General features: G+C 38.9%; 2 protein-coding genes across 4 annotated transcripts; both read right to left on the reverse strand.

Annotated features, from left to right (window-relative positions):
* Positions 1-623: 623 nt before the first annotated feature.
* Positions 624-3,865, reverse strand: capsla (calcyphosine-like a). 3 transcript variants are annotated; one of them, XM_017496087.3, is made up of 5 exons: positions 3,828-3,865; positions 2,679-2,941; positions 2,323-2,500; positions 1,957-2,166; positions 624-937 (listed from the first exon to the last, which is right to left on the reverse strand). In XM_017496087.3, the coding sequence occupies exons 2-5, from the start codon at positions 2,750-2,752 to the stop codon at positions 836-838; spliced, it is 564 nt and encodes a 187-aa protein (XP_017351576.1). In that variant the 5' UTR covers positions 2,753-2,941; positions 3,828-3,865; the 3' UTR covers positions 624-835. The 3 variants fall into 3 exon arrangements, with proteins under 3 accessions (XP_017351576.1, XP_017351575.1, XP_017351577.1); XM_017496086.3 differs by having other exon boundaries at positions 2,679-2,949; XM_017496088.3 differs by having other exon boundaries at positions 2,679-2,784; positions 3,828-3,859.
* Positions 3,866-9,904: 6,039 nt separating this feature from the next.
* Positions 9,905-23,406, reverse strand: LOC108280202 (glial cell line-derived neurotrophic factor). The gene is made up of 4 exons (XM_017495028.3): positions 22,791-23,406; positions 21,918-22,518; positions 11,879-12,143; positions 9,905-11,231 (listed from the first exon to the last, which is right to left on the reverse strand). The coding sequence occupies exons 3-4, from the start codon at positions 12,114-12,116 to the stop codon at positions 10,804-10,806; spliced, it is 666 nt and encodes a 221-aa protein (XP_017350517.1). The 5' UTR covers positions 12,117-12,143; positions 21,918-22,518; positions 22,791-23,406; the 3' UTR covers positions 9,905-10,803.
* Between the last annotated feature and the right edge of the window lie 499 nt (positions 23,407-23,905).

The following is a 23,905-nucleotide window of genomic DNA, read 5'->3' on the forward strand; positions in this document are numbered from 1 at the left end:
ACGTGAATACAGAACTTCTCATGTAAATTTCTATGAATATATTATCATTTACTAGAACATGTCTCCAATCTCCTTTACAAAACAAATAGAAAAAAAAAATCAAAGTTAAAAAAGGAAAAGCTTTGAAATAAATTTTTGTGTAATGTCAAATGTGGTCTATCATTTACCTTTTTATCAGTCTTGATTTGTTAATGAAAATCAAAGTGCTTTGTAACATTAAAGCAGCAGACTGTGAATTAAAACCTGGAATCAGTTAACTTTGGTTTACACTGTATTAACCGGTGTTTTTATTCAAGGTTAAGTGCTGGCTATTTTTTTTTATTTTTCCTTCGAGGAAGGTGCACATTGCTTAATTCATAAGAAATAACTGCACAGTATTGGGAATACGTTTAAATGTTACTCCGTTAGCATGTGATTTATTATTAAGCACGTCTTTAGGAATTCACCTGTTCACAGTTGATGAGGTTCATCTGAACAGTACATTTGTGTCCACCAGGGGGTGTCAGATCATTTATTGTTGAACACTGGTACAGTGTGAGAAGTTTGTGTTATCTTGGAAGTAATTGTACTGCTCTTTGAGATATGCATGAAGAAATAATTTTTCATAGTCATTAGGACTGAAGTATTTTGGTGGTTTGCTGAGATACAAGTATGATTTATTGTTTAGGTGTACCCTACAAATATCTGCACAGATGCAGTTTTTAAGCACATTCAAATTCCAGGAAGTGAAACATTTTAGCCAAAAACATCATTTACTGCTTCCAGTAGTAGTTCAAGCAAAGTGAACAGTTTACAAATTTCTATCCTTCCAATGAAGAGATGAGATCCGTGGTGACTACAGCTTCCAAGCGTTCTGCATCATGGTCACAAAGTAATCATCGTTGTCTATGGAGGCACTGACTCCACTGTAGTAGTTCACAAACTCGTCCAAAGTGACCTGCCATGGAGAGGAGCATGTGTCAAGTTACTACTAAAGACTGCAACATTACATTACATTATACTACACACACACCCCCATAATAAATTGAATATATTTACAACTACTGCACCTACACATATGTGGCCTTTGGTTTTATATATTTACTGTCTGTAGGGTTTTGGAGAATTATCTCGACATGGTACACGGACAATATATGTGCAGCTGGTATGAGTGCATCAGGTCCAGTGTCTCTGCCAAGCTACGCAACAGTCCAACTACAGTATGATAAGCTGTGTTATATTTTCTACCTCAAAACCTACAAGGTTGCTCTAGTTGTGTTTATTAAAGTGATCAGTATGCGTGAAGAGTTGAGGTGTGTGTCAGGACTGTGACCCTCCACGAGTCCCAATAATAAAGTCACGAGAGTGAAATGGACAGATATGAAGCTCACAGGACAAAGAAAGGCCACATTCATTGAACTAGGAGCTCACTAGACATGACATTAATTTTCAGTAAATGCTTTATAATTAATCATTTAAATCAGAGTGATCTTGACTAGTTGAAAGGAGTTACTGAACATGGTAAATGTGTTGCACAAGCACCCAATATACTCATGTTAATGTATGTGATTCTTCTTTGTCCCATGAGCTTTGTATTTCGCCACCTGGTCTGGTGACGTTTTTGCTGGGGGTCACGGCTATACTTAATAGGGCACACCTATACTTAATAGTATGGCATTTTCTAATGAAAATTACATGAGCAGTTACAAACAAAAATAATACTTGCAATAATGTGACATCAAATTTTCTGTGGGAGTGGGTGAGCAGAGAGTAGGAGGAACACGACTTGACTAAAAGACGACATGTTGTGGTTTATGGAATTCAGTAACAATAACCCAGTAATCACCAAATAATCACATTGTAGTGGATATAACCCATTAATGCATAACCTGTTTTTTTTCTGGCTTTAAAACTACCACTACCACTACTATTTGAGTTACGGTCCTGTTTGATATAGAGAAATAACTATAGCAATACCTTTCCGTCTTTCTCATATGGCGAGTCGAAGCTGTCGAGGAAAGAGCGGAACACTTGTTCCTCGGTCCACTCGCCGCTCTTGTACTTGGGGTGATGTTTGCTGTTGTAGACTCCCTCCAAGTCTTGCACAGTTACCACTCCATCACCGGTACGGTCCAGCTTCTGGAAAGCCTGTTTGATCACCTGCTTTCTGGCGCTGGACATAGGGGGCTGGGGACACATGATCTGACATGAGCTAAAACAATAATTTGCCTGTTGCTCATCTGGACGATTACACCTTGTTTCTAATAACTTTTTTCTTTGACAAAGCTAGTTGTTACCTTTGGAAAAAAACATTTAATGGTGTCTTTGCACTTTGTCTCTTACCCTTAGTTTCTCAAGAAATTCATCGAAGTCAATGGTGCCGCTTCTATCTTTGTCTACGAAAGTGAAGATCTCCTTGACCTTTTCCTTTCCAATACACAAACCATAGGTCTCCAGACCCTTCTGAAACTCCTCCAGGTTTAGAGACTTACTGCCATCATCATCCATGATGCGGAAGGTTCTGAATACACAGTGGTGTCATCAATATTGTATTGTATGATTTAACCACAGAGTACTATACTAAATAGAATGTCACAATACAGTTGGTATGTGTATTACTTTGACATAATATTAAGCATGATAGTATGGGGTCATGTATGTATGTATGTATGCATGAAAAGAACAGTGTGGTCTCTTGCCTTGCCAGGCCTTTAATCCCAGCTGCTCCTCTACTCAGACACTGTTGTCTCAACTCCTCCAGTGTGTCTGCCATCCTCTCTCTTCCAGGCTTCCTTGTATGGACCCCTGTACCAAATGATCCAAAAGAGCAAGACACTTGCCAGAGAGTGTGTCCCTCAGTAGATTAGAGAAGCTACACTTTGATTCAAATGGTTTTCTATGTGGTTTAACTGTGCGCAGCAACCTCACTTGTCCGATCCGACTGTAATCTGAGTGAGAAGCTCTGAAAGTCTATAGAGAGTACAGGTTGGCATGGAAATAAACAAGTCACATGGGCAAACAATAAAGTAGATGCCCCGAGGGCTTAGTTGGCTTGGAAACCAAAATGCAAATAATGTTACTGGGTAACTGTAACGCAGTGAAACTGCAATAACTTTATCTGGGGGAAAAAGAAAGAAAGAAGAAAAAAAACAAGTGTTCTACTCAAGGTCTGTAGTGTTTCTCAGAACATATACTGTACATACACTACACCATAAACTATTTGAAACAGCTCTTACATGATGGATTCTGTTACCAAAACCAACTGCACTACTTGAATAAGATATGAAGCAAACAACACATTTTGTATATTATTATATGGAGTACATGGATAGTCATGTGATCAGTCGGGGTAAAAATCAAGTAGAAAAGGCATTTATTTAACTTGGTAGTGGTTGTATCCCTACAGTCCCTCTAAGATGACATGATGGTTAATTATTCATTAGACTTGGCCATAAATTAATCTACTGAGGCTGAGTTTTGAGACCAGAGACCAAAGCCACAATAAGTATCAAGTTACCACAAAATATTGACGTGGGTTCAATTTACACAATTCATGCTTATGACTTTGGTATCTCATGTTCATTAATTTTGGTGGGAACAGGTGAAGGTCTGTTCACACACTGGTGAGGAGGGACGATATCCATGTCTGAAAACCTGTGCCTCCATTTTGTCTTTCTGCATCATTCCAAGATTAAAGTAATGTGTAATGTTATCCCATTATCTCCACACGCCCTGCCCACAGTGGTTCAACAGATTGTTCTCACCTATTATAAAATACAAGAATTACCTGAAGTAGAAAATAAAATAAAAATAAAAATAAAAGTAATAAACATAACCGCCATGTTTACCTGAGCGGGTCCGTAATTCGCGCCGTCTTTCCAGGTGCTCTCGTTATAGTCCCGCCTCTCTACTTTTAGCGGAACTCCATTGGTTGCTTTCCACGTCAATCACGAGTGAAACGCTCGAGACCGTTCTGTTGAGAAATTTCTTGTTTTTCTTCAGGAAACGGCCATTTACACCACTAAGTTTAAAATACATACATGAACATTTTTAATGGACGTTTATTACCACCAACTTGTAAATACAAACATAAACAGTATTTGTTTTGTACATTGTTAAGGTGAGTGTCTTGACCGGTTTGTGAGAGTAGAATAACGTTACATTAGTTAGTTACATTATTAGCTAACTTAATCATATTGAATCTAATAGTTTACCTGTGACATTGGGTACTTAAACCATTACCTTTACTTGGATGTCACTATAAAACTAACATTGGAGACGCATTTTAAGTGTTGAGCTCAAAATTTAGAGTAATATGTCTGTTATTTCTGGCATGCAAATGAATTAAAGCATTGGTGACTCTAATTTAACTGGTCAATATGTTTGCACTTGCCTAGTGTTTATAACAGGATACCTGAATAATGTCCGGTGTCCCCTCGGTAAAAAAGGACAATAAAGAGACACCAAAAGGGGGGGGGGGGGGGGGGGGGGGGGGGGGAGTAGTAGACACACCCTGGGTACAGATTTATTTTACCACATTATCCAGCTGTTCAAACACTAGGACCATTATTTAAACGTGTACAGAAATATTTTTGTTTGTTTTCTGGAGCCATGAAGCTTTTTTTTATTCCAGAACATTCCACCACTAGTACACATTTTGTATTAGGGCCCGAGCACCGCGAAGCCCTATTGGATCTGCTCCGTTTATTATTATTATTATTATTATTATTATTATTATTATGTTCTGAAGTGAATCACATTTTAGAGGGCCCAAACATGCCCAAAAACTCACGAAACTTTGCAAACGTGTCAGAACTGGTGAAAATTTACATCTGATAGAGACTACAGAATTGAGTGTGGCTCGATAGCGGCACTTACAAAATTTCACCGATGTGGGCTTCGCGTCATGTTTCACCTGCATATATGAAATTCGGTAAACGTGTAACATGCCATTGTTAAACGCAACAGGAAGTAAGCCATTTTGATTTTTCTCTTAAAGTTTTGCTCAGATTTTGCCATTTCCAGGCCTCGTACTTTAACGAACTCCTAGAGATCTAATCAGATCAGCATCATATACACTCAGTCTAATCTAAAGGCACTGACGATGCTAAATTGCGACGTTTTAGAGTTTTCACTGCACGGCGTGCACGTGACGGTTTCTCCGTGAAACAGGAAGTTGTTATAACGCAAACTTACAATGTGTCCAATCTGCTTCAAACTTCGCAAGTTTGATAAAAGTCCCGGCCTGAAGACATCTACATGCCAATAATCAGTTATAATGATGGCGCCACCTGCTGGCAACAGGAAGTGACATGTTTTACACTGTGATGCACTCCTACCAACATTAAAATATGCCAGCACGTGGTAAATATGCTAGAAACATGTTACACCATGCTAGCAACACTTAGCTAAGTCCTAAAGCACGCTATTAATGCCACGAAACAGGAAGTTTTTTTTATAAACCTTTACCAAAATTCACATATTTCATACGTATGTGGGCCTGAGGCTATCTATATGTTCAGTTACAGTCATAGCACCACCTGCTGGCAACATGAACTGACATGTTTTACACTAACTCAGACATAAAATGTTCAGTCTGCACCAAACCTCAAGTTTCATATGAATACTGCCCTGATGACATCTACATGCCAATATTCAGTTATAGTCATAGCGCCACCTGCTGGCAACAGGAAGTGGCATGTTTTACACTAATGTATTCCTAACAACATATAACAAAAATATGCCAGCAAATTCTAAACATGCTAGCAACATGTTAAAACATGCTAGCAACACCCAGCTTGTTTTAGCTTCCCTAAGCGTGCTATTACTGCTATTAAACAGAAAGTTGTTACAACTCAAGCATACAATGTCTAATCTTCCCAAAACTTCACATTTTTGATAAATGTCTGGGCCTGAAGACATTTACATGCCAATATTCAGTTACAGTCATAGCGCCACCTACTGCCAACAGGAAATTACATGTTTTACATCGTGATACATGCCTAACAATATACAAGTGTAAGAGTATGGCGTTCCCCTGGCAGAGCAGCCCCAAGGTGCACCCGGGTCTGATGGCCTGTTCATTGTTGCTTGCAGCTTTAATTTGAATTGTCATTATAACCACTGTAACAAAATGAAAAAAATCACGGACCCCAGATATAATTAGCTATTTTAACATATTAAATATTTATTTTAAAATGATGAATTAATTTTGCCCCAATTTGGTCATCTGTCAGTTCCTACCCATTAGCCAGCATACATTCAATTCAATCAAAAAAATCTCATACATTTTCTATTATTTATTATTCTACATTTATTATTATTATTATTATTATTATTATTATTATTATTATTATTATTATACCTTACTAGTAATACTGTCAAAAAGCAGTACAGGCTGGCATAACGCATTATTATTATTGTATTGTGGGCACACGGTGGCTTAGTGGTTAGCATGTTTGCCTCACGCCTCCAGGGTTGGGGGTTTGATTACCACCACTGCCCTACGTGTGTAGAGTTTGCATGTTCTCACCGTGCTGCAGGGGTTTCTGCCACCAGTCCAAACACATGCATGGTAGACTGATTGGCATGTCTAAAGTGTCGGTAGTGTGTGAATGTGTGTGTGATTGTTCCCTGCGATGGATTGGCACCCTGTCCAGGGTGCCTGATGATCTCTGGGATAGGCATAAGCGGTATAGAAAATGGATGGAATTATTATTGTATTGTATTATATATTCATCAGTAACTGCTTTATCCTGGTCAGGGTCACCGTGAAACCAGAGTTTATCTTGGGATCTAGTCCTATACGAAGACACTACAAGTGACGCTACAAATTAAGATTCAATGACGTGTATAAACTCCAAGCAAGGTGGGAAAATTTTTACATCACGGCTATGCAGACAACTTGATGTGTTAAACATACATTATTATCAAGTGTCAGTTTGAACATGCCAAATAGGATGTGGTTAATCAGTCTATTGAACCTCATGAATCAGCCTGTCATCATCAGACACTATATCTTTACACGTCTTTCTACGCCCAGTGCAGCAATGTGTCTCAAAAACGGTGAAAAACGTCCTCATTAGGAAACTCATTATACAAGATTAAATGTTGGGTGACTGAGTGTTGTGGAATTTAAGGCGGTTCAGTTGTTGTAATGGTTTGATGATTGTGTGAATGGTATGGCCCCAGGGGAGCTGTTTGTGGTGTAGCATGAATAAACACAGGAGATACATTTGCCCAAACTTTTAGCAGTTGGAGCCATTTTCAGGAAAATTCCACTGAATCATTTACAGTTAGTTGTTGTCTCGATGGTATTAATTCACATTTTCCGTAGTTTTCAAATGCATACTGTTACTTGCTAGCTGGAGCGTGTACATTTATATACTGGTTGTAAGTAGAGGTTGCCGAATGTGTTGGCTTATGCAGTGCAAGCACACAACAAAGCAGACATAGTTTCCTCACTATGGTCATTGTTTATTGCAGAGGGCCATGCTTGTATTTACATGCATGTTTCAACAAAGAGTATGTTGTAATTCTTTTTTCTTTTTCTTTTTCTTTTGTATGAACTCATCTTATGGTTGATGGATGAGCTACTTGTGGTTGTACAAACATTTTCCCCACCGAAAAACTGGGATCTTGGAAAAAAGACTTATATTGTAACTGAAATTTTTGGAGCTGATGTAATGTCCATACTAATGAAGCTGTTCACTAATGCGTCTGGCTTCACTCAGACTTTAAAGACCACCTTGGAAGAGCTACTCTATAAAATCTCGGACAAGCTACTTTAAAAAAAAACAAAAAAACAAAGACTCATCAGTTCTCTTGAAAAGCTTACTTGCAAAGAGTTTTTAAACCATGTTTCTTTGGGCTCGGCACATTCATTTAAGCCATGTTTATTATTTTATCATTAGGGATGACGCAGTCAGCCATCCGTTTGCAATCTTCAGGAACAGAAAAGCAACACTTGGGGCGTAGATGCAATGAAAAGGAAAATAAGCATTGTTTTGTTTTTTTGTAAAGCTGAGTATGTTTATTCAGCAGTTATTTAGGAATAGTGGATTTGATAGAAAATACATTTGGCACAAGCTGTTTTTTTTTTAAATAAATAAGTCAATATTTCCCTTTCGTGTAAAGTATCTAAATAAATATGCACACCACTGTCCAATAAATATCGATTATTCACATCAAAGATGCACTGCATCAACATATCTGCTGTTGGTATGAAAAAGGTCCCAACGCTGCCAGATCTGTAAATTGGTAACTTGGGGAGAAGCTATCTATACACACATAGTACTGCCTCTTTCAGGTCATTTTTACACATAGTACACATATGAAACAAAATACAGTCCTACACTTTACGCTAAGAAACACTCCGTCCCAACAATAATACAAAGTTTTAACACCAAAACAAAGTATCACCCTCTGAAAAAGCACTTGAAACCATTGTTTTTTGAGACATACAGTATTTGAAAGAAATATAAAATATGAATATATTAACATATATGGTATTACCTATGAGTTGAAATATGATAAATGTGTATTGAAATCCTGTTGCATCACATTCCCCCTGAAGTTGCGTTTTCCAGAACTTTCATATTATGCCTCTGAACTGTAGCAATTTCTTCAAGGATGAGTTTGGGAGAATACATAATATTTGCAACATTCTCTTTGCAAGTATATAAATATATTTATAAAAATAGAAATCTTATTAGCTCATGGTAAAAAGCATCTATTGATGATCCATTTTTTTTTCTAAAAAAAAAAGTACAAGGTACAATAAAAAAAAATTCCATCAATTGAAGCCTCTAGACATTTTCAGTTTGGCTTTTTTGTTGTGTTGTATGTAAATCTACCTGTCTCTGGTGCGACTACGAGGCTGCATGTCCTTCAGCTCCTATTGCCTTGTGTTCACAGTAAATCCATTAGATTTTATGGCAGGCCGTGTTTAGAGCTTGATAGCTCTGTATATATAATAATTGAGGTGCAATTGGTCTGTGGTTGTGTGCTTAATTACCTCATGTATATAATTTAACAAAACTAGGGCAGTGGTTCCCAACCGTTTTTCCTTGGCAACCCATTGGCAAGACGGGGTTTAATTTCCTCCCGAAGCATGTTCATGTGCCGTGTAAACTCAGTGCATAAAGACGCAGGCACAGTGCCACAAGACTGTTTCATCAGCAGTGAAATTGTTGTTTCCCCACAAATGACACATTCTGGCCAAGTCCTGTCCTGTCCTCCATTAAAACCGAACTTAAAATAGCTCTCAAGATATAGCCTTACTTTATCAGCACTTTGATGTTTCTTAGACATATTGTTTTATTCATAAAATACTGATCCTCTGACTGCAGGAAAAATGAGCTGGTAGATGAAACTAATTGAGTGTGGGTCATTGACATGCACAGTTTTATTTTTCAGGGAATTACCGCTTTTATGTTTCTCTGCCATTATTATTATTTTTGCAAGCATGATTTTTTTAAAATAACATTTTAAAAGGTATTCGTTTTACAATTTAATTATAGTGGAACATTTTATGCATGTTTGACCTCAATGCAAATGAGATCACGTGCCCCTCTGTGAACTCCAGGTTGGGAACCACTGCTGTAGGGGAATAATCACATAGAGAGAAACTTTAAAAGTAGATGTGGAGGTTATCTAACTGTTCTGTTCGGTTATTTATGGCCGCTTTGACTTAAAGGGAATTAGATGTTAATGCTGTGTACAGTGGGCTTAAAATGTGGGACAATCCAACAGGCACAAGTCTCACTTAACCCCTTGGATGTACTAGAGCATAATCTTTAAGAATCATGAGCAGATTTAACCTTTTAAGGTATAAGTGAGCCACACAGTTTCAGGTAACAACAGTCCATAAAAAGCAGCACATTAGATTGATAGTTGAATATGTCAGAATCAATATAACAGATAATACAGACAACATATATATATTTTTTTTTTTTTACAACTATAACATTAACAGAAGTGTCTCAGACATCACAGTGTTCATGACCTACTATATGAAAGTTGGAGGAGTTAAAAAAAAAAAAAAAAAGACATCCAATTATGTATTTTGCTTGGGGATGATATGAACAATTAGAGAAGTTGGACTCTTGACAAGAGCAAATGAAATGAGTGTGTGAGTTGATGGGTTTTCACTTCAAGTAACAATGCATGCTGTTATTTTCAGTATTTGACCTGAGAAGACTGTATATTTAAACATTTGTATCAATGAATAGTTGCCCACAAGAGAGTTGGTGTGATGCATATTTCTGTAACAAATACAAATGAGGTAGCTGTGGATAACTTCATACTTGAATATGTAGATAGTATTTGTTACAAAAAAAACAAAAACACTTTTCTATACTGCTATAGTCCATATGGAAATTTCTTATTTCAAATTATTCTGGATTTTCACTATTGCAGTTGCCACTCAGTAACAGTTTCATGGCTTCAGTAAAAGGCCAGTGTTGTGTCTTAGCACTGAAGGTTGCTACTTCACATGCCGTCAAATCATTAAAGCATCTTTTTTTTTCTCTTGAGCTCAAAACTGCTTAAGACTCTGCAGAAACCCTTAAAAGCACAAAACTTCCATCTTCCTACCTTCTGCACTGCCAGAGGGTCAGAATCAACCTTCTAGCCTGTGGCTTGGATTATGAAATGCATGGATTCTCCAAGTGAGATTTTCTGGATATGATTTACCTTCCACTTCCACCTAATTGACTCTAGCCTCTTTCTGAAGCCCCATCCATACAATCATCTAATCGCTTAGATAATCCCATGGCTGTAGTGGTCTCATTTGCTTCAGTCATCTCAGCGAACCCTGCAGTGTCACACACAGCCGCACTTTCTGGCTGACACGTCCTGAATGGTGAAGAATTTTGCCTTATTGTCAAAGAATGACATGTTCTCGTATTTGGTGGGCCGGCAGCAGCGGATGTAGGGTGCCCTCTCTGTCTTAGCAGTGCCCCCCTTAGTGGTTATGTCTTTCTCGGATGTCTTGCTCATAATCACATTTTTCAGCACCATGTCATAGTTGCCGAGGCGTCTGTTGCACTTCCCTCTGCAGTAACGGAAGCGCACTGTCTCATCGCTTTCATAGCCCAGGCCCAGCTCACTCACTGTTAGCACCACCTGGTGCAATGAGCATGCCTCTGCGCTTTTCGCGCGCTTGGTCCTTCTCCCAACTTTCCTGTCCACCAGTGACCTGATGACCCTCCGAAGCTCACCCTCAGTGAAGCTCTGAAACAGGTAGGAAACTGAAAAAGATTTGCAAACACACAAACATTTGAAAAGAAATAAACATCTGTAGATTAGCACTATAATAAAGTAATGAGATGGGAAGGTACATGTGTCTGTGCGCTAGATGGCAGAGCAGTTGGCCTGATTTCAACACCTATGAAAACATGTAAAGAGGGATTATGTCTCCCTTTAAAATACTTTTTTTCACAATGGCCTCTTGACTGATACCTTTTGCTTTTTAACTTTGAAGCTTGTTCAGCAACATGAAGCTTCAGGGATCAGGTAAGTGTATCTTTAGTGGTTCACTGACATTAAAATAATTTAAAACCAAAGCAAAGCACACTAACACACCGAGAGAGTTTTAGTGAACTCCCGAAGAGCTGATTTTTCACTCATTATCTAAATGTGTGGATTTTGAGTAGATAAATTCTTGTAATTAAAACCATAATCTCACCATCCGTTTATAATTGGCCTGATTCTAAAAGACCGGGCTTTTTTATCCCCCTAAAATCTGGCTCAGGCCCTTGTGACCAGACACATGAGGTGTGATGTGAGTGAGATGTGTAAATGAAACAGCACGAACTGCTGAGCAGTGCACTAATCCCCCCATCAGTTTATTTTGAGACCACCTAATCCACATGAGAATAGTGTGTGTTTATCTTACACTCCGATAAGAGGGAACCCATGTCCTCAGATTCTCTGGCCACGCGCCGATGACTGGTCACCTTGGGCGAAGATGATGATGATACTGGTGATGATGGTGCTGTTGTTGAAGGATGTACAGACACAGCTGAGGCCCAGGGGATGATGGACCCAGCGGGTATCATTATTATGAAGAGCAGGAGAAAGAGAGCAGCACTAAGGAGTGTAAAGGCAAAAATGGCCTTTTTCCATAACTTCATCTTAGAGCAACGTGGAGCATTGAAACGCTATAAGACAAAGAAGAGAAGACCAGACATTAGGCATCATTATATAAAGCCAAGGCCAACACAATACCAAACTGTTTCCTTTCAGGGGATATCAGGTTACACCATACAGATGCTAGGAATTAATGTTTAGACCTATAGGTGAACTGGTGTTGTTTACTTAAGAGCCTTGTTGCTGTTCAAGATTTGATCAGTGCCTGCCCCTTTTGATAAAAAATAAAGTTAGTAATAAGTCAGTATGTGTTGAAAGAAACAGGTTTTGTCTTTTGCATTAATAGATTAGCACTAATAGGTTTTGTGCTCATTACAGGTTTTGGGAAATGAAGTCACTCTTTTTCCCATTAGGAATTTTTCTCTTATGTCCCATTTGTGTTTCTCTTTTCATTGCTACTGAACACTTCTGTATTTGCTCAAGTTGAATGCAAAGAGAGTTTTCTTTTGATGCCATAGGTCATACTATACTCTTTGTGATCCTTTTCTCAGTTTTGAAGAGGGCGTAGAACATCCGCCAGGGTGGGGACCCCACATCAGTATTTACAAGCATGTCCAAACATTCAGCGTCAGTATTTGTGAAAGTGAGAACCCAGTGCAGTCCCTCTCTGTATTATAGAACTGTTGATTCAGTGAATGGGGGCAGATTTGGCCTGACAAACATAGTTATTCCTGTTGACATGACTGTGTGTGTGTGTGTGTGTGTGTGTGTGTGTGTGTGTGTGTGTGTGTGTGTGTGTGTGTGTGTGTGTGTCAGAGAGAGAGAGAATTCTGAGTGGCATAACAAAAGACACTGCTTTCCCTAAGCTACATATTTGCTGTGCTCGCATGACTGCACTTCCTGTACTTTTATTTCATTATCTAAGTAAACACATGTTCATATGATCATATACATCATCACCAATCCCTTTTAAAGATCCCTGTGTAATATTGCAGTCGTATTACTCCCTACAAATAGTGGCCTTCCACCCAGTGTATGCCATCTACTGCCTTCCATGATCGGCAAGGGGGAAACATTTCCCCAGATCAGGATGTGGCAGATGTAAAGATGTATAACCACTCTTTACAACCTAAGAACAAATCCAGACAGGCCTCACAGTAAAGTGTTTTGGCACACTTACTGTGTGGTGGTCTCTGTGTGCTGTGAAGTATGAGCTGTTTAGCCTTGGCTGATACAGATCTAGAAATGGTTATGCCATAGAGAGATGGATGGTTTTTTAAAATAAATACTTTAACAGCAGAAGCTTTTGCAGGAAGAACCACAAGACCACCCTTACTGTACATGCATGTCTATTTAAAAGTAAACCCAATGTTAGTTCTGTAATGGACAAGGCACAGTGTACGTGACAACAAAACCGGTTCATATGTTAGTGGTAAGAAAACAAGGAAGATTAGCCCTCTTTCCTGTACTGGCATCGAGGTGATGGAATAAACTGTACGTGGCTGTTTGAACAGCTGGATCTTGTGCTGTCTTCAAACATAGACTGAAAACTCTATGTTTGGAGAAAATGGAGAAAAATGTAATCGCAGTGACTTTGACCATGGCATGGTTGTTGGTGCCAGAGAGGCTGGTTGGACTTTTTCAAGAGCTGCTAGTCTCCTGAGTTTTTGACTTACAGCAGTCTATAGTGTTTACACAGAACTCTATAGAGTTTACACTGCAGGTGGAAACCTTGTTGATGAGAGAGGTTAGAGGAGAATGACCAGACTGGTTTGAGCTGGAATGAAGGCTACAGTAACTCTTTACAACCATGGCGAGCAACAAGAGCCGTAGACCACATCAGATTCACTCCTGTCAGCCAGGAACAGGAATCTGAGGCTACATTGTGCACAGGCTCATTAAAAATGGACTGTTGAAGATGAGGTCTTTTTCTAAATTTCAGCCATGATGTAAACATTACCTGAGGCATTTGACATGAATTTGCATGAGTTTATGCATTGCTCTGCTGCCACATGATTAGCTGATTAGATCATTGGTTGAATGTGCAGAGGTACAGCTGTTCCTATTAAAGTGGCCGATATGTGTATAATCACTGTTTCCTCTTAGCTTGTTGGCCAGTCTGCAGAGAGCCAATCACTTTTGTAAGTCAAATGTGGATAAGACCATCTGGATAAAAACAGCCTTAGGTTTGGACGTCTAATTTTCTAAAATATCATCTGAAACCTGAAAAATAATATCTGGTATTACTTTACCACAGAAAATAAATCACATTATTTATTCCCCTTAGTCTCTCTCTCGCATACAACCTTCGGTATAAGACATCACTAAGAAGGTTTCTCTGAAAGTTCTTGAGACACTTATCTCCATTTATGAGAAACATGTTCCAATTTTGGATCCATTTTTATCTCCTGTTCTGTGTGTTTTGGATTTAGTACCACCTCAATAAGCTACACCACTGAATCTTGTCCATTCTGAGGATGAAAAATGCAATACTATTTTGGCAGGTTTTTAATCTCTGTTTCTCACAAATTAAGATAAATTATTATTTTATAATTATTTATTCATACAGTCAAGCACGTAAGTATTTCTTTACCCAAATCCCCATTAAGCCAGATTGCGTAACGTCGTAATAACTTAAAAATGATGGTATGTCAATAAACATCTCCAAAAATGGAGCATATTAGCCGATGTGCTGTCATTAACATGGAAATCCAATAATCATTTTCTGCTCTTTTAATTTGTCATTTGATTGCAGGATGAATAATCAAACACTAAGCTTGATTGATTGCTTGTTGATCTGCATTGCTACCACCACCACCTTTAACCACTTTGTTTAATTCATGCATTAGACTTGGAACATTATGGGCACCTGGTGTTAATGGGTGTTTATGTACTCACTATTAGTGTTGTAATTAACTGGTCTATATACACAAACTGTAAGAATAGCAGTAAGAGTATGACGTATACTCTAGGAGCTGAAGTTGCGACAAAGTAAAATTGGCTATAAAAGAATATGAAGCCTTGCTTCATCAGTAAGTCATCTGTTTGCATTGACGCTGCCAAGAGACAGAAGCTATTGATACGCACATCCATCTTGTAAGTGTTTCCCTACCTATTGTTTAACAACCCACAGCCAAAATGACACGTGATTATAGTATAGTGCTGCTAATAAAAAAGCCACAGCCTTCTAAAAGTCAATTCCAGCACTCCTGCAGTTAAGTCACATTAAAAAAAAATGCATACTACAAGACAGTAACTCATGTAAATGTACATTTAGGGGTACTCAGAGTTACTACAAAGCACACTTCACAGATAAGAAAAAATGTGAATTTTAAGTGAGAAAAGAAAATAGCGCTAATAGTTTTTTCAGAAGCTGAAAAATCGAATGCAATTAGAATTAGTAATTTGATTTTAATGGATTTAATAAGCAACTACTCAAGAATTACTGAGCACCAAAATGTAATCACGTGTGAGATGTGTTGCAACAAAGGCATAATAGCATAAGTGGTTACTTGTGCTTGTGGTAAAAAAAAAAAATGAGTAAAACAAATACAAATCACACGCCTTCTACAAATAATAGAAGTTAAACACAAAACCGCAAATGAAAGTTAAAAATAATGTTCATTTAAAAACAAACATTCATATTCATACATTGGTCTTCAGTAACCACTTTGTCCTGGATCATGGTCAAACTTGCACTGAATCCTATCCTGGGAGCAGTAGGTGTGAAGTCAGTAATATTGGATGGGATGTCAGACACACACATTTGCGCATTCATACACAGGACAACTTGGTGTCACCAGTCCACCTAGCAGCATGTTTTTGGTAGGTAGGAACCCAGAGAAAACGCACACTGGGAGAACATGCACAGGTTTGGATGCCATAAAAATCGAAAACCACCATCTTAAAACACATCGTAGTCTTTATGGGATCATTTGTAATTAAATTCTCCACTAGTGGCACTTTATTTCCCCTTTTCCATTGACATAGATTTGGAAAACGCTGTGCCACATTTCTGTCAGTTTAAGAGACAAATGATTGTATTATCCATCCATCCATCTTCTATACTGCTTATCCTCTTGGGTCACGGGGGACCTGGAACCGATCCCAGGGAGCATGAGGCACAAGGCGGGGTAGACCCTGGACGGGGTGCCAATCCATCGCAGAGCACAATCACACACACATTCACACACCCATTCACACACTATGGACACGCCAATCAGCCTATCATTTGGACTGGGGGAGGAAACTGGAGTACACAACACATTAAACCTTGGGGCAGATCATCTACAACTGCAGAAAACCACATCAGGTTCCACTCCTGTCAATTGAAAATTGCCATTTGACTCATAATTGCCAGTTGAGAGGACATCTAGGATGTGCTTGATATGTGTGCACAATACAGAGAGGGTAAATCACACAAACGTGTTCATCACTCAGTTTAAAGATTGAAGAACAAAAAGCATTTTCCATTAGAAATGTGTTCCAATTTCAAATTCCCCATGTCCACCCACATCAGTTTGATGGCTAATTATTTTCCTCTTTGGACATGAATACGTGCTCAAGGTGATTTGAATGTGAAAGCAAAATCAGTATAATGTCTGTCATTAAGTACCTTTCGTGTTAGTATCGTGTTAGAATGTGGTTCAGGCTGTCAATTTTTATCAGTGCAGCTGGTTGTAATTGGTGTTACAGCTGACCTCAGGAGGCTACAAATACACACTATGGGTTTGAATATATTTGTTTTACACGGTTTTGCTCCAACCATCACAACAGGCTATTAGCTACAGTCATAGCACTGGGGGAAAAAAATCAGACTTTCCAAAAGTAAATTAGAGAATTTGGTTTGTGGTGGTCACGATATTTAACTGTTAATTATTTTGACAATAAGATGCTACAAAGAAGATGCACACTGGTCCACACATGGGCTCTAGATGAAGGCTCTCATGTTGATACACTTAAGTGCACTTATTGAATATACTGAATCATAAAAATGTCGTTTTCCATGAACACATGATACCCTTTCCAGTGTGATACCCTACTTGACTTCTTTCTGTTTATTTCTTCCTTCCTTCCTTCGAAAGAAAGAATTTGTATTCATCACATTACACAATAAATTAAAGTAAAATACAACTACACTATAAAGTAAACATATGTGCCTATGTAAATAAAACGAATTTCTGCTCGGCTATTATTATTACTACAGTGATGGCAGTGCAGTGAACTTCAACAGCCATTCAGCTTCACATGTTGATTTTACCTTCACAGTGCACATGTAAAAAAAATACTTTGTGTGGAGTACATTGTGATTATTCAGCACTTATTGCAAACTTTCACTCAGCATAATTATCATTCACTGTCAACAATGTTAACATTTGTGGGCGAATTATTCCTGGATCTCAGAGCTGCAGGAGCATAGCCCTATTGTCTTCACAATGGCTTTCTGAAAGAGCAGAATTTTATCAACAGAACAGACCCAGATTTTTAATTATATTCGTTAAGGAATGAAAATACAGTCCACACAAAACACATGGATGGCATATTTTACTTAGTTGGTCCAGCAGTCCAAATGCTGTGGCTGTGTGGAATATTCCAGGTTTTGATTCATGATCCTATGAAAGGACCCCTGCAGGTTCAAACAGAGTTGACACAGGAGTATCTTCATGTGTGTGAGTGCGTGTGTGTGTGTGTGTGTGTACATACTAGAATAAAGGTTTGAGTACTCGGAGAACTCAAACCTTATTTGAGAACTATGCTACCTTATATAAAAACCTCTGCAGTACAGAGATCACAGAAGCCTGCATATGCAAACGACCCCTATAAGAAAACAGAATATTCTACTGCAAACAAACAACATATAACAGCTACTAACAGGGGAAGGTGAAAGTGAAAATGTGCTTCCTCCAAGACATGTGAAGCCAGCCAAATGCATCTTTGCAAACTACTTTTCATGCAGCGTCACAGAGCAGCATAACCCACCCAGAGGGAAGTGCTGTCTGCCCTCTTCCACATTCATGAGCTCAAAGACACCCACGATTGTCTAGTGTCTCTGTGATCGACAGGATAGAAAGAGTAATACATCCCTCCCACCTAGCAAACACGGCCAATTGCTCCTTTGTCTTCTGACCATAGATTTTTGTTCCCTTCACTTTTATGAAGAACTTTTTAAAAAAAAGAAAAAGTAGGTCATGGTTCACTGTCTGCTATCCTTTCAGAGAGTGTGGAGAAGAAGCAGGGGAATGGAAGAGGAGTGTTCTGCAAAAATCAGGACAGGATTAGCGCTAATGCTGTCTGCTTTATCTACAGTCACATGGGCAAACACCTGGGATCAGCTCTCTCTCTCTCTCTCTCTCTCTCTCTCTCTCTCTCTCTCTCTCTCTCTCTCTCTCTCTCTCTCTCTCTCTCTGGGAAGCTGCCGGTGACGCTAATCTGGCAGTTTCCTCATTTGACACCACACACAGCGCACCCACATATGCTAACCATTTCAGTGCACCTTCCCCTTACAAAAAAAGAAAGTTAATGTACTCCAACTCGAAATGTCACTTAAATGTATCTTAACTTGTGCCTCATTTCCCAGAAGCTTTGAATTATGTCTTGCTTATGTTACAAACTCATTCAGATTCCTGTGTGCTTTGAGTAAAAGCTTTTTAAAAAGTTATTTCCCCTTAATTCTTGACCTGCTCCTTCAGGCAATGTTAAGACAGATGGCTGCACTACTCAAATCAGATTTGTTTTTTCCTGTCTGTTTTAATATAATCACATTTGTGTATTTGTTCAGGTTAGCAGCCTGTGAAAAGAACTGGAACTGATATCACAGAGCTGTTGTCTATGAGCTACATTTGATTACCAAATTAATCTGTATACAAAAGGGGTCCAGATCTGAATGAAAAAGATATGGTGATGCGTGTGATTGTTTTAGGGATATGAAGCTAAAGAAATAGGTCCACTATATGATGGATTTGTGAAAAGCTATTACATTTCACAGCACAGATGTTACAGTGGGCTAAAAGGGGAAAACATATCAGGTTTACATGTAGGCTATATATATAGGGACAGACAGATACTTCTGTACAGGTCCTTGAGTCTACAATGGCGACAAATTTTATTCTACTGCATAATTTGATTCTTCTCAGTTTGCCTGGTATGATAGGAAGACTGAATACCCTGTATTGTCATAGCCAGTGTTTCCTAATTCATGTATGCCACAGAGTGAATCTTGTTTTTCAGTGCTCTGAGGTCATGACAGGATAATCAGAGCTCACTTGAACCCTGCTGCTGCAGCCCAAATTTCACAAAGCCAAGCCTTGTTGCCTGTCGCACGGCTAAACTGTGTCATACATTAAATACTCTAATTCTTACTAGCCCTGGGAGATCATGTGCAATAATGCATCATCCCATTACATCCCCTAGCCATGGCAAATTGACAGTTTGGCCAGCTGTCAATTGGGCTACTGCACTACTAAACTCTGTCCACAAGGTGGCAAAATTAAATATTACAAGTGTCCCGTCCCGTCCCCCCCTATTCTGAAACATAAAAGAATTTCAAAAGCACTGGCAGTAGACTCAAACCTAATCCCTCTACTTACCACTTGTTAGTCTGATTATGCCATGCAGGGATCAGGATATCTGGCTGATCATGTGTTAGTTTATTTAGCCACAAGTTGAGCTAAAATAACAATGCATACTTACTTGACATTACTGACTAACTCTATTGTTATATCTAATGCAATATTTACTCTGTCATTTTTTTTATCGCAGATCACTATAAATTAAACACAACCTTATTTCGTTGTACCATGTATGAAATTTAGGTTATCTAACTTCCATTATTACTTGATGCTGTTATCTACAAAGCCATTTCTGTAGAAAAACAAATGCTACAGTATTTGTGTTTGAAGGACTTGACCTTAATTCTCCATACAAGCAAAAATCTTTTCTATCTATATCAACAAATAAGCCCCACTTTACTACACTTCATTTCCACTTTGTCCCACAATATTGCTCATGAGAATACGTTCATGAAGGTGTTACTGCAGCCATAAATTTGCTGAAGGCTGACCATAAAATGTCACACAGCTGTCTGTCATTTAACATCCATGAAATTAAAACCAGCTTCAAGGTTTTATATTTTAGAAATGGGAAAACTGGCACTGGTAAGTCCATCAAAAGGCACAAACAGCGATGTTGGAAGGTTTTTATTTCTAAATAAAGTGAAATTTAATCAAGATATCATCTCACAAGTACTAGTCTGTTTATAGTAACATGGATATTGCACAATAAATGCTGGTGTCTCTATGACTAGATCAGAATATACTAATGTAATTGTGTTAATCATGTTAACACCTGGCTTATCTGACCAGTAAGTATTTTACATTTGATAAACAGGTACAGATGTTCCATGTAGTCTGGCTGTCATTCAGCAAGAATATTTGCAGTGCAGTGTTTTACATTTTCACTGTGTGCAATGCAGACTGTGTATACTTTCAAAGTCATAAGGTTAGGTATCTTGCGCAGGCAGGATGATTTGTGGATCCACGGAGGTTACTGGAAGAGGAATTTGATATTTTTATAGATTTTTCAGTACCCGGGACCTTTGAAGACCCAAGCAAGATCTTGACCCCTTTCTTTCACTTCTGTTTATGTCTGTTCACTTGTTAAAATGTGCCCTATATAAGAAACCATGAAACATCTAACACATAAGAGCCTGGGTGCACAAAGGAGAGATGTGTGAATCTATTAGCTGCATTTTGAAATTCATGCTGAATTCTGAATACTATTTCAGATTTGACAGTATTTGTCTCAACGCCTTTATAGCATTTATACACTTTTCTGAGGACTCTTGATAGGATCTGTATACAGTGAAGAGTTCACATTCCTACAAAACATCCAAAGTTTTTTTAAACGTGATGGCAGCTTAAAAGCCTAGTTGACTAAGGCTTGGCTGGAGCTAAATGCAGTGCCTCTGAGCATGTCAGAGCAGGGAAGACAGAGAAAACAAACCTCAAATGCATCAATGTAAATCATGAATGCATCAAAACAAAATGCCAACGCATAAGGTAGAGTCATGCCCCACATGGATTGGGATGATTTGGAGGTTTCACCACCAGCTAGAGTTGAAGGATGAGTGAAAGCATTTAAGTGCAGAGTGACAAATTTTGTAGTGTGATTGATGGGAAGGCCTTCATAAAACTCAACCAGATGGAATCCCAGGTTACAGGAGATTAAAAAGGATAAATATTATCCTCTTGTACCGCTACCTCTCCTACAGTGTACCACAACTCACCAATACAATTACCACCGTATCACAGTATAGTTTGACTGCACAATAGCAGATGAACCAGTCCGAGTCATAACACGAGGAACTGGTTCAAAGATGAGACCTAACAAATATTTTCTCCCTTTCTGATCTATACAAGTAAAAGCCATTAAACACGCAGGTAGACAAATGTAATTACTACGTGATCCCAACTTGCATTCAAATACACCCTACCTTCTGAAGTGGCATACCATGAATTGCATGCCATATAGTGCAAAGTTCAGAGTGGATGACTCACAGGAAGTTAACAATAACTGTGGATCCTCTACAGGGATTTAAGTCTGGGAGTATTTTGTAGAAACCAGCAAACATACATTTCCTGTCTAAGGTAATCTAACACTTTCAGCCTATGGTTAACTCAATAAAGTTTTATACACAATAAATCCTAATGTATACAAAAACTCAATGTTTGGCTAGTAATGTGCATGCTCTGGCACATTGGAGCCTCCTGGAACTTGAGCTATTTGTGGCGTTTACCACCCAGACTATAGGCAGCAGCTTATGTTAACAGAAGAAGATGTGTCCTTACCGAGTGCCCCGCTAAGTTGGACTTATCAGGGTGGCGTTGTGATGTGTTGACCTCAAGGAAGAGGTTGCGAGGGGAAATCCCTCATTTTGTTCTGTAAGCCAGGACTGGGGACGATAGATCATGCTCCCCCTGTGCCTTTTACCTCCATGTATTCTGGAAAGAAGGAAGGAACCCCCTGGCTAAGCTGGGCTCGTCTGGGCTGGTTTGGGTTGGGTTGGGTTGGGAAGGGTTGGGTTGTCCGGATGTAGTATAAATGGTAGACACAGTTTACTACTGAAGCTTCCTTGTCATGGTAACGCCGTTTCCAGACTTTTCTTGAGCGCTTACATCATTCATATGAGTCAGGATACCCTGGAGGAAATCTAGTTTCTTCCACATCCTTCAGCATAGGCACGTCCAGGGATAGAAGAGTGAATTTTTCTAATCTTATTCAGCATGTAAATTGTCTGTTTAAAAGCAGAAGAGTGTGTATAAATCCGGGTGTCCTGGGTACCACTTAGCCAGGTAAATGATGATGATTCCTCACTTATATGGATTTGGACTTTAAAAAGAAAATGAAGCAGGAATTCATCATACGGAAAGCAAAAGGCAGATCATTCATCTGAAACAGCAGATCATGAACAGAGTGAACAGTCAAGAAAGAATTCCATTATAATTTTCATTATTTGTTGTAGATTTGATTGAGTAGAGACTATTTAAAAACACATTTACTACTAAAATTATGAAATTGTTTATAGCTTTAATTTCTGGTTTTGTAGAGTATATATACATAGAGACTTTGAAACAGATAACAAACTTCACATGTAACAACATTATCCATGTGACAAGCTGCCCAATAAGAAAGAACCACATTTCTTTCATAGCTTCACTTACCTCAGTAAATAAGAAGAGCTTTGTACACCCTCACTGCATCTCCTTTGGTGTGGTGGATACATTCACAGGATAGGCTGTAAGCCTCTGTAAATATCTGAGTGTATTGGAGTGTAAGGATTAGACTGTGTGAATATGTGTGCTCCTCCTGGTAGCACTCCTTCTCTCCTCCCTGTGTCCATGGCTCCACCTCAGACAGACCAGCCATCACACACTATCTCAGATTACTGTTGTCTTACTAATCATTTGCGGCATTGCCCTGGCATTCCCCCCTCGGGTCAAGCAGAACATGCTGTCCAGAGGCTTCTCATACCTTATAACTACTGTATGCTTCAGTCTCACAATATATAAGTGGGCCAGGTTTTGGTGTTTAGGTGCCAACTTTCAACCTGTCACAATGGTGATGATGGAAGCTGCACTATGACCTGCCAGTACGAATAATCCAAGGGCACTGACACTATGCTTTAAGCTGGATGGAGCTCATAGAGTTCTCCTCTATTGCGCAAGGCACGAGCACCACAGCACTCATGGCCTTCAGCTGTGCTGGCTAATAAGGAAAGTCTTCAATCACGTTGGAGAATGATTCCCTCTGGAAGCCATTCCAAAGTAAAACATCTCACAAGCTGAGGACATAAACCAGAGGAGATGTTTGCGAGAGAGAGAGAGAGAGAGAGAGAGAGAGAGAGAGAGAGAGAGAGAGAGAGACAGAAAGGAACTGAGTGAGAGACATAGACACAGCTCTTTTGAAAGAGGCCAGCTCTTTCTTCTGTGTGAATATTGGGTGTGTAAAAAGCAGCAAATGGTGAACAGATGGAGGGCTTATGGGCAGCCCTCCAGCACTCTAATCTTCAAAATAAATAAATACCTGAGTGTAGCATGAAATATCCGAGCATACCATGTGCACAGCACTCAATGCTCTTACAACGAATGCAAGGGTCAGTGCAAGAAATGAATAACATGTCTCCAGTTCATGTCCGTTTCACTAAGCACCCTTTTCATGTGTGACAGAGCATTTGCTACTACTTTGCTTTCTAATGTCAATCCCTAAAAGTAGTTGAGATTGGGTAATGGAATATATCATGTTCAGTTATATATTTAATCTTAAACTACAAATTACT

This window comes from Ictalurus punctatus, chromosome 20 (genome assembly GCF_001660625.3).
Source record: "Ictalurus punctatus breed USDA103 chromosome 20, Coco_2.0, whole genome shotgun sequence".
Lineage (NCBI taxonomy): Eukaryota > Metazoa > Chordata > Actinopteri > Siluriformes > Ictaluridae > Ictalurus > Ictalurus punctatus.

What these genes read in the sequence shown, in the direction of transcription:
- capsla (XM_017496087.3), bottom strand. Translation starts at nt 2,752, where the DNA reads ATGGCAGACACACTGGAGGAGTTGAGACAACAGTGTCTGAGTAGAGGA. An exon ending in GGGATTAAAGGCCTGGCAAG is followed by an intron (nt 2,501 to 2,678) that starts GCAAGAGACCAC and finishes CTGTGTATTCAG; the next exon opens with AACCTTCCGCATCATGGATG. An exon ending in CATATGAGAAAGACGGAAAG is followed by an intron (nt 938 to 1,956) that starts GTATTGCTATAG and finishes TCTCCATGGCAG; the next exon opens with GTCACTTTGGACGAGTTTGT.
- LOC108280202 (XM_017495028.3), bottom strand. Translation starts at nt 12,116, where the DNA reads ATGAAGTTATGGAAAAAGGCCATTTTTGCCTTTACACTCCTTAGTGCT. An exon ending in GGGTTCCCTCTTATCGGAGT is followed by an intron (nt 11,232 to 11,878) that starts GTAAGATAAACA and finishes AATCTTTTTCAG; the next exon opens with TTTCCTACCTGTTTCAGAGC.